The 15569-nt window shown below is 33.1% G+C and overlaps 1 protein-coding gene across 2 annotated transcripts in view; it reads left to right on the forward strand.

Annotated features, from left to right (window-relative positions):
• Usf3 (upstream transcription factor family member 3) overlaps positions 1-15569 on the forward strand; it is a 48708-nt gene that overhangs the window by 13646 nt on the left and 19493 nt on the right. For both annotated transcript variants that reach the window (XM_046425161.2, XM_046425160.2), the window contains 4 exons: positions 9314-9438; positions 10924-10988; positions 12110-12138; positions 14238-14320. In XM_046425161.2, the coding sequence (XP_046281117.1) occupies positions 10942-10988; positions 12110-12138; positions 14238-14320 (159 nt within the window). In that variant the 5' untranslated portion in view covers positions 9314-9438; positions 10924-10941. The remainder of the gene's footprint in view (positions 1-9313; positions 9439-10923; positions 10989-12109; positions 12139-14237; positions 14321-15569) is intronic.

The following is a 15569-nucleotide window of genomic DNA, read 5'->3' on the forward strand; positions in this document are numbered from 1 at the left end:
CTGTATTATAGGTAATTTAGAGGTGATTTAAAAATATCCAAAAGGATGTATTTAGATTATATGAAAATACTACACCATTTCATATAATATACCAGAGCATTCTCTGATTTTGGTATTCATGGAGGGTCCTGGAATCAATCTCCTGTGGATTCCAAGGGGTTACTGTTAGGATATTTGAGATTATAAGTATGTGACTCCATTTCTCTGTCTCTCTGTTTTGCTCTTCTTTGAGGGTCTATTTTATCCTTACACTGGCTTCCCTTTTTTACAAGATGTCTACAAGTTGGAATTACATGCTTTCTCTTTTAATCAGAAAGAAAAAGCATAATTTTCCACACCATCAAAGAAAGTCCTACCTTTGTTCTAATTCACCGAACCTGATACCAAACCGTGTGGCTGGAAGAAAGTCACTTGCCAAGACCTGCTACAACCTGGCACTGAAAGCACAAGTGCCATCTTTTGGAGAGGTTACATCAGTGACAGTTTGGGGTTTTCATGAAATGAAGAGAGGAAAATATAAATGTCCACTGCAGTATGTTTCTTAAAATTGTTAAGGGACACTCATGAGTAAGATTGAAATAAAAGGAAAAAAATTGAGGAAAATATTATTAGGCAAGTAAACTAAAAATAGATAAGGGGAAGAGAGGGAAAAGTATGTGACCAAATATAACAAAAATTACAATAAATATGACTGAAATAAATTCTTGCTTTAAAAATGCATTTATAGAAACAAATCTCTAGATTTATGTTGTTTCAGACAATTTAAAATAAAGCAATGCCAGAGGGTTAAAATATGTGTACATACTCCTAGCAAATGAAAGAAAATGCATGGTAATATTGTTATTAGACAAAGTTTAATTCAAGATAAGAAACAATTTCTAAAGTATTTTGTACCTAAGGAACTAATAATATACACTCATGGAACAATAAATAAAAATATGTAAGAGCTACAAAGAAAATATCAAATTCAAAAAAGTAGATATTATTTATTGCCAAACATAATACAAGAAAACAGTTAATAAAATAAGTAAGTAAATAGAAGAGTAACCAAAAAGGAAATATAACTATTTGGAGAGCTCTTTAGTCTAACTCGGGTTGAAGAAGATATAAAAATTGGAGTTAAAGTACTGGGGAGGTTGAATAAATGGTAAAATGTTTGCTTAGTGTATGTGAGATCCAAAGTTTGATCCCAGTACTAGAGAAAAAAAAATGAAATTACAAGGAAGAAAAAGTTGAGGTAATAATAATAGAGAAAATCAAAGAAGATAGGTAAATATTTATAGCATCTGAAAGGTATTCAGCTTTACTAGTCATAAAGGGGATTCAAATTAAATAATACTATGCTACTTTTGTTGCCTTTGGATTGATAAAAATTTAAAAGGTATTTATTACAGATATTTTTCCAGCATGGTTATCTATATAAACATATTATCACATGCACAGAAATTTTTTATAAAACTGAAATCATGCTATTTGTCATTTGAAATATTCTTTATTTTTAAAGTTGATGCCAAATTGATTTCCAGTGGGAGAGATTAGAATTGAAGAGGTAGTATTGGATATTTAATAATTTTCATCAAAAAAAGAAGCATTAGGGGTAATATTCTTTTATTTTTCAGTATTTTATTTACTTTTTTATTTATTTGGTGTTGGGGATTGAACCCAGGATCTTGCACATGATATACATACTCTGCTACTGAGCTATACCCCAGCCCATTTTCAGTATTTTAAATATATCAACAATTTAACAGCAAGTCTTCCTTCCTCACGGGCAATCCTTCCATAGATACTCTCATTCCAAAGGGATAGATATTATATACAATAGTTCATAACTTAAAATTTAAAAAAAATATATAATAATATTAGTTTTCTAGGACTGCCATAGCAAAATACCAAAGACTGTGTACCTTACACAACAGATATTCATTTTCTTATAGTTCTAGAGGCTAGGAGCCCAAGATTAAGGTGTTGGTAAGTTTGGTTTCTTATGCTTGGCTGGCAGACTTGGCTTCTTGCTGTGTGCTCCCATGGTCATCCTTGTATTTGTGTTGTCTGTGTCCTAATAGCCTCTTATAAAGACACTTATCTCATTGGATTAGGGTCCACCATAACAACCTCATTTTAAGTTAATTACCTCTTAAAAATTCTTTATCTCTAAATATAGTCACATACTGAGGCACTGGGGTTTAGTTAGGATTTCAATATATGAATTTAGGGGAGCATAATCTAGTTCTCTGGATACATACATACATACATACATACATACCAGTGGTAGTATCACTGTATTGTATGGATGGAGATATTAGTTTGAATCATCTGAAACTGAGGTTTCAAAAGGCAAAAATGATTGTATATAGGCAATTACAGGTAGTTCAATATAGTAGTGAAGTTTAATCAGTCTCTTTTGATGAGAGTTTAGGTATATCCTTATCTTTTGGTATTTCAGACAATGTTGCAGAGAATATCCTTAAATAAATGTCATTTTGTACACATAGGAATACATCCTTAGGGTAAATTTCTTGGAATTATTGCATTAAAGATCTGTGTGTTTATGTGGAACAGTTGTGGGCAGATGTATGCACCCTGCTGCAGGACTTCCTGACTAGGGCAAGACTGCTTCTGTAGGAGGAACTGGAGCTATAAGGCTACAGGCAAAAGTCAGAGGCTGAGGGAGAAAGAAGATACTGGGTCAGGAGAGGCATTGTCCACATCAGGAGAATTTTATTGAGATATTCTCAGTGAATTTTTCTGTGATTAAAAATTTTTGTTGTATAATTATGGCCAGTAAAGTCACGGGATCTGCCCTGAATTTTATGCAAGAAGTTGGATCACCATATAGAAGAGATTTGAATAGGCAGTGGAAAATATACTATTTGAATTTTATGGGTCTTGTTCTCAGTGTGACACTTATATGTACATAAGTAATTGCTTGGACATATGTAGGAAAATGTGTGGAACTGATACCACCAAATTGTTAAAAGTAGAAAATATTGGTATTTCATTTACAGTTATGCTGCTTAAAGTTTTTACAAAGAGCAAGGATTAGTTTTGCAATTGAATTTTAAAGAAGCCATAAAATGTGAATTTCTCTCCAAATTTAGTTACAATATAATTTCTATGCCAGAAGTATTTGTAGTTTATGTGGGGCAGAACAAGGAAAAGGTTTAAAAAATGTCAAACTGAGCCTGGAGCATTGGCACATGCCTGAGGCTGAGGCAGGAAGATTGCAAGTTCAAGTTCAGCCTGGTCAATGTCAAGACCCTGCCTCAAAATAAAAAGTTAAAAAGGAGCTGGAGATGTGGCTCAGAGATAGAGTGCTTGCCCAGTGTGTGCTAGACCCTAGGTTTGATCCCTAGTATGGGGTGGTGAGGAGCCAAGCTGTTTACAGTGGTTATCCCTTATGAGTGGGACTGTAGAGCAAAGAAAATTTTCCATTTAAATTTACTCTGCTGTATTCTTTGAAAATAATTTGTTTTGCAAACTGATTACTTTTGTAGTTTGAAAATAAACATTTAAAACTGTATCCAATAAATTATTCCTTTGACTCATGTCTTTTTCTTGAGATATAGGTTGGCTGAGCTTCACATGAAATTTCTTTCTAGTGTCAGAACATGAAATAATGAAGTGCATTCCAAGAAGAGAATTTTTAACCTAAGATGCTAGAGAAGATGGTTACAGATAATAGCTCATATAGCAAAATAAATATAGCATTTATGGTATTGTAAATGCATAATCATGATTTTCGTTATTTAATGAAATGGAGAAATGTTCATATTAAGTAAAATTCAGAATATAAAGTTGCTTATGGCCCAACATTTGAGAAAAATCAGATGTACAGAAAAAGATCCAGAAAGGAATTCCTAAAAATGCAGAGTGAAAGATGTAATAAAGTAGTTTTCTATATTGCTTTGTTTTGTAGCTATATGTTACTTTTATTATAAAGTAAAACCATTGGAGCAAGGTGATCAAAATAAGCAGAGTTCTTTTGTTATAGAGTGTAAAAGGACAGTAGATGCAGACCAGGGATTTAAGCTTTTCAGTGGATCATATACTAATCCAGTAGGGGAAGTTATTTTGACTGGAAAAGACTGTAGGTTGCTGGAGTTCTCAGATAAAGCAATGGAACACATTTAAAAACTGTATCTGTGTAACCATTCCATAAATTTTTAAAATAATTATAAAATATTTAAGAATGCATTAAACAATAGTAAAATGAAATTATAGAGATTGAAAGTATTCTGAAACCATAGATAAATATTTAAGCAATAAATCGCAAAATATTTCCTTTTTAAATTATTTTAAATTTTTTAATCATTTTTCTTTTTTGACAAAATATTTTCAAATCAAAACATTTTAATTATAACTTGACAATTTAAGGTAAGAATTAGATTTTTGTTAATTTAATTTATATATTTTTACAATGCAAAGGTTTGAACCCAGGGCCTTGCATATGTGAGGCAAGTGTTCTACCACTGAACCATATCCACAGCCCCTTAGATTTTTATTTTTTGTATCTAAATAACACAATTTAAATGAACCTTTTTCACTATTGTAATTTGCTTGTTGGTGGAAGAAAACATGGTTTGCCACTGAACTGCTAGATTTGGTTTTCTCCTAAGTACTTGCCAGCATCACTTACTCTGGTTGCTTCTCATTTTCCTTAAATGGAGAGATTGGATATGGTTGGTAACTAAATAAAAGTTTGAAATTATGTGCTGAAAGAAATGAGATGCATATAAACTGATGAGGAAGGAAAGAGCAAATGAGTAGAGAATTTCAGATTATCTATAGACTTTCATTAAAGAGCTCCTTTTTTAACAGCTTGATTAGATATAATTCACATAAAGTTTACCCATTTAAAGCGTAATTCAGTAGTTTTTAGTATATTTACAGAGTTATGCAACCATTACCATAATCTAATTTTAGATTAGATTATGACATAATTGATATGTCTCTTTCTCCATTCTAGACTTTTGGTATGAATGGAATCATGTAATATGTAGGCATTAGAACAACTAAATATATATGTGAGAAAAAAGGAATTTTGACCCTATCTCAAGCCATATGTAATATGGATCATTGACCTAAACATAACAATTAAAAATATATACATAGAAGCAATCACAGATGAAAATCTTGGGTAAATGTTTTTCTTTGAACAGGATGCAAAAAAGAATAATCATAAAAGAAAAAACTGACATTACTTTTCATCAAGAAATTTTGCTCACAAGAGAAACTATAAGAGAATAAGTAGGCAGACTATATAATGGGAGATAATATTTGCAAAATATATCTCAGTCAAAGGACAGATGTCCAAAATGTATAAAGAATATAATATGTAAAGACTTTCAATAAATCTGTAATAAAAAGGTATAAAACACAATTTAAAAATTGGCAAAGATATGAACAACAAAAGATGTACAAATAGCCTTAATATGCACATTAAAGTGTTCAATATCATTAATCATCCAGGAAGTGCAAACTAAACTGAGATGGTACTATATTTCTACCAGATTGGCTAAATTAATAGACTGACAACACCAAATTTTGGTGAAAACATGAAGCAACCATAAGTCTCCTACATTGCGGGTTAGAGTGTAAAATGATATTACCACTCTGGAGAAAGTGGGATATCTGTGGATATTGCCTTTCATTTGTCTTGGGTGAATACCAGGGAGTGAAAATGCAGGGTATATGATGAGCATTTCCACTCCTGTGTATTTACCCAAGAGAAATGAAAGACAATATCCATAAAGAGACTTAAGAATGTTTATGACAGCTTTATCCATAATAGCCAAAACTTGCAAACATCCCATGTATCAACAGAAAAAAATGAATAAACACACTGTTATAAGTTCACACCCATTTATAGGTTTACACTTGTCAATATGAAAGAACAGACTACTGGGTGAATTTTGAAAACATACTGAGTGAAAACTTGACTCAAAAGAATTCTCAGTTAATATATTTACATACAATTCTATGGTGAAAATAATTAGGACAGTGGTTTCTTCTAGAATAGGGGAAGGAATTGCCTAGGAAAGGTCATGAAAGAATTCTCCCATGATAATGTTATGTATCTTCATGAGGCATGGGTCACACAGGTGTGTGTATTTGTCAAAGCTCACTGAATTTAGTACTTAAGAGTTGTGCACTTTATGTGTGAGTTTTACTTGTAGCCTTTCAAAAGTGCAGCAGGAGAAAGACTGGAACTAAATTATTAGTCAGATGCTTAAAATTTCATCAGTTAAAGATTCCTGCTTCGAAGTTCTGGAGAAAAGAGAACCTTTACCAGGTGTTGGTAGAATGTAAATTAGTATAGCCATTATAGAAAACAGTATGGTGGTTCCTCAAAAAATTAAATATGGAACTACTGTATGATCTGGCAATCCCATTACTGGGTATATATCTAAAAGAAATGAAATCAGTCTATCTATCAGATATCTGTACATCCATGTTTTTGTAGCACTATTCAGAATAGTCAAGAAATGGAGACAACCCAAGTGTTCATCAGCTGACAAAAGGATAAAGAAAATGTGGTACATATACACAATGGGATTTGCAGCAACAAGGATGGAAATGGAAATTATTAAAATAATTAAAATAAGCCAGGCATAGAAAAACAAGTACCACATGATCTCACTCATGGGTGGAATCTAAAAAAAAATGTATCTGATAGAAGTCAAGAGTAGAATTGTTACCAGCAGTTAGAAAGAGTAGAGAGAAGGGTAGGATGGGGAAAAATAGATTAATGGGTATTAAGATGCAGTTAGTTAGAAGGAAGAAATTCTGGTGTTCTGTTGCATAGTAGGGTGACAGCTGAGAATGATAATTTGCTATTTATTTTTTTTTAAAGCTAAAGAGGATTTTCAATGCCTTCATCATAAAGAAATGATAAGCTGGATATGATGGGACATACCTGTAATCTCAGCAATGCAGCAGGCTGAGGCAGGAGGATGGCAAGTTCAAGGCCAGCCTCAGCAACTTAATGAGGCCCTAAGCAAATTAGTGAGACCCTGTCTCAAAAATAAAGAGATCTGGGATATGGCTCAGTAGTTAAGCACCCCTGGCTTCAAGGATAAAAGTTTGATAGATTTACCCTGATTTGAACATATACAATGTATAAATGTATTGAAACATCACGTTACTCCCTAAATATGTACAATTTCTATGTATTAGTTAAAAATAAAAGTTAAAAAGTCTAGAAATAAGTCTAATAATGAAAAGCAGAGCAGTAGTTTTCTGTGAATAGAGGGAAGAACAGAGAGAATAGATAAGAAGTTTTAGTTAGGTGATAGAGGAATTCATTTTCTTGATTGTGGTGATAGCTTCTTGGGTATCTATACACCTTAAATAAGTACAATTTATTGTATGTATTTATTATATGTCATTATACCTTAATAAAGGTGTTTAAAAAAACAAAACAAAAAAGATATTTCTGTGTTTCCAAATTTTCCCTGTAAGGAATCACCTAGGGCATTTATTAAATTTTAGACTTCTCCCTTTGAGATTGGATTCACTGAGTCTGGAAGGAGCTGAGAATTCGTATTTTAAAACAAGTACAGTTGTCCTTGGATATCTATGGGGGATTGGTTCCAGGATCCTTCTTGGATACTAAAAGCTGAGGATGCTCAAGTCACTCATTAAATACTGTAGGATTTTCATATAACTAGCACTCATGTATTTATCTATAAAATAAATATATATTTACATATAATAAATCTATATTTATACTTAAATAGATATATGTGTATATGTTTATTTAGATATGCTGGGGGCTGTTATTCCTTGTGCATGCTAGGCAAACTTATAATGAGGAGCTGCACCCCTAGCTGCTCCTCCTTTAAAGCATCTCTACTTACAATATTCAATATCACTCCTTCCAGGTGCCATGTAAATGCTATGTAAATAGTTGTTTATTGTTTAGGGAATAATAAAAAAAGTGTGCACATATTTATTACTGATGAAGGTTTTGTCCCAAATAATTTTGATCCATGGTGGATGAATCCATAGATGTGAAATCCAGGGATACAGAGGGTCAACTCTACCTATAGGTAATACTTAATCATCCAGAATGTTTGGGAAACATTGCCCTAAAGTAGAATTAATTTTCTCAGACTTTTTTGTACTGGGAGGGAGAGAAAGATGGAAAGGGAGACAGCCAGGGGAGAAAGGAAGAAGGAAAATTGCCCAAGGAACTTGTTGAAAATGAAAACCTCTGGGTCCTCCCAAACCTTCTCATTTGTCAAGTCTGGGATAAAGGCCATAAATAAACACACACTCAGTGTGTGTGTGTGTGTGTGTGTGTGTGTGTGTGTGTAGTATACACACATATATAGTATATATGTGTATATATTGAGAAAGAGAGAGTGTGTACATACAGTGGATAGGTCTGAAGGCTGTTTTCTAGTGTCATTGCCTTGAAGGAAGGTCCATGGGTAAGTTTTGTCACTTTTACAGGTGAGAAGGTAAAAATAGGAAATGAAGATAATTTTAGAATTTTTTAGAATTTTTTAGAATTAAGAACATACATGGAGGATTTTAGGTAAACTACAGGCAGTGCACCTGCATAAGAGTAGAGGGAATCTCCTCCCAGGTGCCATATATTGACTGTCAGACAATCAGCTTTGTGGGGTGGAGTATGGGTAACCCATTAGAAAGGACTTTTTTTTTTTGGTACTGGGGATTGAACCCAGAAGCATTTTACCACTGAGCTAAATCCCAGCCCTCTTTTTTGGGAGGACAGGGGATGGGTGGGTACCAGGAATTGAATTCAAGGGCACTCAACCACTGAGCCACAACCCCAGCCGTATTTTGTATTTTATTTAGAGACAGGGTCTCATTTAGTTGCTTAGCCTCTTGCTATTGCTGAAGCTGGCTTTGAACTCCTGATTCTCCTGCCTCAGCCTCAAAAATTAAAAATAGATTTAAGGCAAGATTACAGGATTACAGGCAAGAGACACCATGCCCGGCAAATCTCTAGCCCTCTTTATTTATTTATTTTTTTAAATTTAGAGACAGTGTCTGGCTAAGTTGCTTAGGGTCTCACTAAGTTGCTGAGGTTGGCCTCAAGTTTGTGATCCTCCTTCTTCAGCCTCTCAAGGTACCAGTATTATAGGTGTGCCCCATTGCACGTGGCTAGAAAAGGACTTTTGAGAGCAAAGGCATTCATTTACTTCTAGGTGGTAGGGAGAATTCAGGATATCCCACATGTCACAAAAACATCTGCATGCCATTGGTTGCCAGCCCTTGTCCCATGTGCTGCTACTGAATACCTAGAGACCATACACCAACTGGTTTTTCTCTTTTGTAGAAAGAAGAAAACATAATCTATAGACCATCTTCTGGCAAAACATGATAGATTTGGATCAGAAACGGGAGGTATTGGAAGCTAGGAGTCAAAAGTAAAGAAACTCTGCAAGACCTTGGGTGGAAGAGGTAACAGAGATTGCATGCTTATTAATTTATTATTATTATTATTATTATTATTATTATTATTATTATTATTATTCAGTTACCTGATATGAGTGTTCTAGGCCCATTAATTGTAGAGAGAAGGTAGAGTAGGCGAATAGGAGTGAATTGCTGGAAATGGGTCTCAACCACACATTTCTCTGTGGTGTGCTTCAGTCAGTACTTTCTGACAGCCTCTTGCCTGCATTCTTTTTACTTATTTCCCAGGACCCTTCCCCTCCTTTCTGTGGCTGGAGCTTACCCTGAAATACCTCATTAATAATCATAGCTCACATTTATCGAATTGTTATTACTGTCAGGTACCATAGTGTTGTGCTCTCTTTGCATTCATTCCATTTTCAAAATAACCCAATAACATAGACAAAATATTTGAGATTTCAAGTGGTTAGACAACTTGCCTAAGACCTGATAGCTAGGAAATAGCAGAACCAGATTTTAAACTTATGTTTTCTGACTTCATACTGCATACTTGCTGTCTTCTTTCCTCTTTCAGAGGAAAAAGGGCAAGCCACACTAGCACTTCTTCCAGTAAACCAGAACATGTACCCCAACTTGGTGGACCTCTTTTGGAAGGTGTTCAGTTCCTATAATTTAAAAGCATTAAAATTTTTGTTATGAAGTTTTTGACAATCAGAGAAGAGAAAAAAAAGCATTGCTGACCTTTTATAACTATAATTAATAATGTTTCTACTTCCAGGATTTCCCTATATATATGTCCATATTTCCCTATGGTAACATGTTCTTTATTAGTATCCTGATATTTTAAATATCAATAAGCTTTTTATGCCTAGATTTTAATGACTCTCAAGTGATAACATGAGACTTCTAGCAGCTTAAAGTTCAGCTAATGAATAAATCCTTGCTTCCATGTAAGGAATATTACATTTGTTCACTTGTCACTTCTGTTTTTTGTTTTTTGTTCTTTTCTGTATTCAGAGAGGGGGATTACTGTTCTAGTGGAATTTATTTATTTATTTTTAATTTTGTGGTGCTGGGGATTAGAACCCAGGGCCTTGTGTATGCAAAGCAAGCACTCTACCAACTGAGCTATATCCCCAGCCCCTAGTGCAAATTTTGTATTACATTTCAGTTTCATGAACAAAGAATGTACTTTTCCAGCTTAAGAATGTTTGACCTGTCTTTCCAGATATTGTTAAAATTCACATCTCCTTTGGGCTTTTCTTGGTTTCCAAGCCCACAATGGTATTTTTCTACTCCAGTCTTCTCAAGCACTTTCTGGTTATACTTCACATTTGATATTCACTATGTTTTACATCTGCTAGTCATAATATTTTGTACTATTATACTCGTTCCATTCACAATACCTAATACAGTGCTTTAATGTCAGTTTTTTTAGCATTTTTATGTTCAAATCAAATTATTATTGATCAATTTCTCCAAGGTTTTAGAATGACTAACATTCTGGTGTATCTTTCTATCCCTTTATAGGTTCCTATCACTGTCACCATGCCAGAAATGACAGAGCATGAAACTCCTACAAAAAAGCAGCATAGGTATGTCCACAGACCAAAAATAATATAGTGCAGACTTAAGAAGCAGAATTAGATCCCATTTTGCTAAGTAGGTAGTCCTTAATGAACTTTTATTATTCAGGCTAGAAAATAATCTCCGAAAGTACATGTAGATTAAATATAGATTTACTAAAAGTGGTATATGTTTAAAATTTACCTGTCTTCCTTATTGTACCAAAAATGTAACAAGTAATCATAACCATCAATAGTTAAAATAATATATCAAATCTATGCTAAATGTTTAGTTTCTAGTGACATTTTTACCAACATACAGTATGAATTTTTGTAGATCCCAAAACATTTAGGTCACAGTCAGTTTGAATACATATTTTTGCAACATTGTGAAATATTAATGCCAATATGCCTACATAATATGACTTTTGTTTTTGTATAACCCCTTTTCTGAATTTGTAGCATTTTGGGCAATATCTGCTTAGAATTGCATGGCCTGCGCTTTTATTAGTATTGAAGTCACTGTTCTCTTTCTTTGCTGCATAGCTATTTAAAGATAATAATGTATTGAGAAATGATGTATAACAGGGAAAAATCAATGTCTTTAATAGATGGACTTTTAAGAAATTTAAGAGTTTGGACAACCTACTAAGTAAATGCAAAAGATGACTCAAATGTCAATTGTCAGTGCCTAAGTGTGCTGTCACCTACCACATTTCCCTACCTGTGAATTAAAAAGCTACTCTCTACTGTTGCTCATCGCTCACACATTCACTCTTGCCTAGGTTGCCAAGGCAGACATCAGAAGTCACCTATGAGACACATCACTTGAGATTTTACTAGCAACTTAATTACATGTTTCAAATAGTTATGGTCTTCAGTGATTGATTCTATTCTCAACCCATGACTTCTGAGTATCAAAGATTAGAGAATTGTAGTTATAGAAATGGTGCCTTCTGAATTTATATGGAGGTATCTTTAGTTATGTTTTTATACCATAATATATTAAGAAAAGTTTTCTTCAGATGGCTTATTATTGATGCTGAAAATACAAATTTGTAAAACTTATTTTATGGTTCTCAAAATATAAAGTGGTAAAAGTGCTTTCCAGTTATCTTCATGTTACCTTTTATCTATACTTTTTGTTTCAGAAAGAAAAACCGGGAAACACACAATGCAGGTAGATACAGTAATTTAAATTTTACTTGTTAGCATTTTTTGTTTTTAAAATGAAATTATAGCATAGTTGATTGTTAAGTTTTTATGTTATAAGCATAGAACCATTATTTATTGTATTATAAGAAAATGTACCTTTATTGTTTTTAATTGACAAAATATTCTCTGGGCTGGGGATATAGTTCAGTTGGTAGAGTGCTTGTCTCACATGCACAAGGCCCTGGGTTCAATCACCAACATCACCAAAAAAAAAAAAAAAAAAAAAAAAATTCTGGGTCTCATGGATAATGATATTTTGATTTGTAGTCTATTGGATAAATTAAGAGATTAGTATATTCCTGGAGTTAGTGTTTGAGGGGATTTCACCCACCAAAGAAATCCAGATACACTTCTCAGTAGAATGAAGGTTATGTGCCTGTCTGAATAAATTCCAGAGGGGACAGCTATCTAGAGGGGTAAGGAAGAGATGAGCAGTGGACTACAGGTCTTAAAGGGACTTATATGTGAACAGTCTTAAGTTGTATAGTCTTCATTTATAGAAAGAAATGTAGAAAATAAATATTTGATTTTTATCTCAAACATCAAAAGTATAGACCAAAGCTAGATAAACATATATAGAATTGTGCATACATTTTCAGTTTGGCACATTGTATGCCACTTTATTTTCCATCAGGAACTTCATTCAGACAAAAAAAAATGTTATAATGCACACATATATTATTATGAATACTTTTACATATAAGTTGATTTCTATTACTCTATAAATAATATCTTTCCTTAAGGAAAGGACCTTTGAGAAATTTTTATCTATGGAAACATGTCTTAAAAACTGGTGGGATTGTTTTCCATAATAAATAGATTAATGCCTTTGAAACCCCAAATATTACTATAGGCAAAGAGTCTTAATATTGGGTTTAATTTTTTTAACTCCACACATTTAAAAAAATCTGCTCTTAGATACCAAGAAATATTATTATTGGAGAATTCAGAAGAAAGGTAGGCTCTAATTTATTGCTTTGGATTTCTGGGATGTATGAATTCTTATTTGGCCATATGAACTAAATTTTTTCATTAGGATCAACTCTCTTATGGTGCCATAAATATGTCCTGACTGTGCCTTAATAAGAGAGGGTAATTAAATATCATTAAATAGACTATTCTTAGTGCTAGATCATGAAGCAAAAAATATACACATTTTGTAAAACAAGTTCTTCTCAGGGGATAATCTGAAAAAGATGTCTTAGAAGTCTGCTATCCTTTGTTAGAAAGGAAAGATTTTAGAAAACTTCCCAATATAAAATGTCTAAGAGTAGTATTTCTACTTACAGTGCCTTATAGAAATTAGATAATCTCTGTATCCTTTGCCCCTTTTAAAGTTATAGTGTGGAAGTCTGGAATATTTTGCAGTTAATTGGGAAGTTGTCAGTTGCCTGGTTTTTAGATAGAAAGATTCTGCATGACCAGAGTAGACAGCCCATACTCCAGAGAGAAAAAAAAGCCAGTGCCTTTTGCTTTCTGTTTTAAGTCACCACTAATAGCTGTTTCTATTCCAAAAGGGCCATCTGTTCACCCAAAAGGTGTTTTCAGGTTCTTTAACCTGTGTAGAAAGGTCTGATTTTATAAAAAGGCAGTTTTCTGATAACTTAGGTTGCTAATGGTTATCATTAAAATCTCTTAGTTACTTGAACTGTAATAAATGATTTATAATAATATAACACAGTATTAATCATTCCTATTTTTTATAATTTGAATGTAATTATTATAGATGATTTTCTTTCTTTCTTGCATGATATTAGGGATCAAACCCAGAACCTTATGCATGCTAGGCAAGTGCTCTACCACTGAGCTACATCCCCAGTCCATAGATGATATTTTTTAAAATGCTAGTAAATTTATTGCTTATATTGATTTTATAACATTATATCTAAAGTATTGCATTGTTAGAAATCTGATTTGCTTATTATGGTTATTTGTCTTCAGTAGTAATGTTTGATAAACATTTCTAATGGATTTCTTTACCTAAAATTTCTTTGCCCAGGGAAAATTGGGCACTTCAACAGAGTAATATAAGGTTTGACATATGGATTTTTTCCCTTAATCTAGTGGAGAGGCATAGAAAGAAGAAAATTAATGCTGGGATTAACAGAATAGGCGAGCTGATCCCATGTTCCCCAGCTCTGAAGCAGGTAAGAATCCACTCATATTTTCATTCATTGCTTATGAACAGAGAGTTCCCTAAATTTTTTCAGTACTTAGAATAATTATTTTTGTTACCTGCCATTTATGGGAGTCTTTTGAAGTTCATAATTGCCTCATTTTTCATTTGCTTCATTTTTTATATACCTAGTATTAGTTTTCCCCACATTTCTAACAATGTCAGTACAACTTTCTACATGGTCAAATGTACCATACAATGTCTAGATCCTTTTAATAACAGTCTCATGATTATGTTTATATACTCTGCTTATAAGGTCTATAACCTTTTGTTTTCTGCCAATTCATGTGTTTTACTCTTTTTAAATTCTTACCTAGAATCTTCCAAGTATCTCTTTATTTATTCTCCATGCCCTATCAATTCCCAATAGTACTTAAAAATCTCAGCTTTCAGTTTTCCCTCATGGAAGATAGCTTTTAGTTTCTTCTGATAATGAGGATAAAATATGCTCATTGAAAACAAAACAAACAATTGAAATGATATTGAAAGCAAAAAAAATATTTTTTAAAAAATTGGTATCCCACTCCCAAGTTATAATTACTAATAAAATATTGTTGCATGTCTCTCCAGACATTGCTTTCTAAGAATATATGTGTATCTATCCAGCACTGTTTCTTTTTTTTTGTTCGTTTGTTTGTCCTTCTTTTTAATGGTGCTGGGGATCAAACCCGGGGCCTCACACTTGCTACTCAAGCATTCTACCACTAAGATATATTCCCTGTCTTTCAGTTCTTTCACAATCTGCTTTATTACCTTCACTCATTACACAGTAAAATTTTGGTTTTAGATACCTCTTCTCTTATGATCTACTTTCCTTTTAATTTTAATAATAGGATATCATAATTAGTGGTAGCTTTTTGTTAATTAATTTTAATTAAATTCTTTAGACAAAGAATAATATATGCACATAGCAAATAGCACTAAAAAGCTTAAAACAAACATTAATCTCGTACCTGCATCCCAATCCGAACACAGCTCCTCAGAGCAAACATTCTCAACTGTTCCTCCTTGTGAAATGTACTACTGTGTTCTATTCTTTCTTTTCCTTCTCTTTCTTTCTTTTTTTCTTTCAGTACTGGGAGATGAAACCAGAGATTCTCCACCACTGGGCTACCCCTCCGTACTTTCTTATTTTTATTTTGAGACAGGATCTTGCTAAGTCACTAAGGCTGACCTCAAGTTTGTGTCCTCCAGCTTCAACCTCCCAACTCACTGGAATT

The sequence above is a fragment of the Marmota monax genome, unplaced genomic scaffold, assembly GCF_021218885.2.
Source record: "Marmota monax isolate L192 unplaced genomic scaffold, Marmota_monax_Labrador192_F-V1.1 WCK01_AAM20220418_F8-fsc00119, whole genome shotgun sequence".
NCBI lineage: Eukaryota > Metazoa > Chordata > Mammalia > Rodentia > Sciuridae > Marmota > Marmota monax.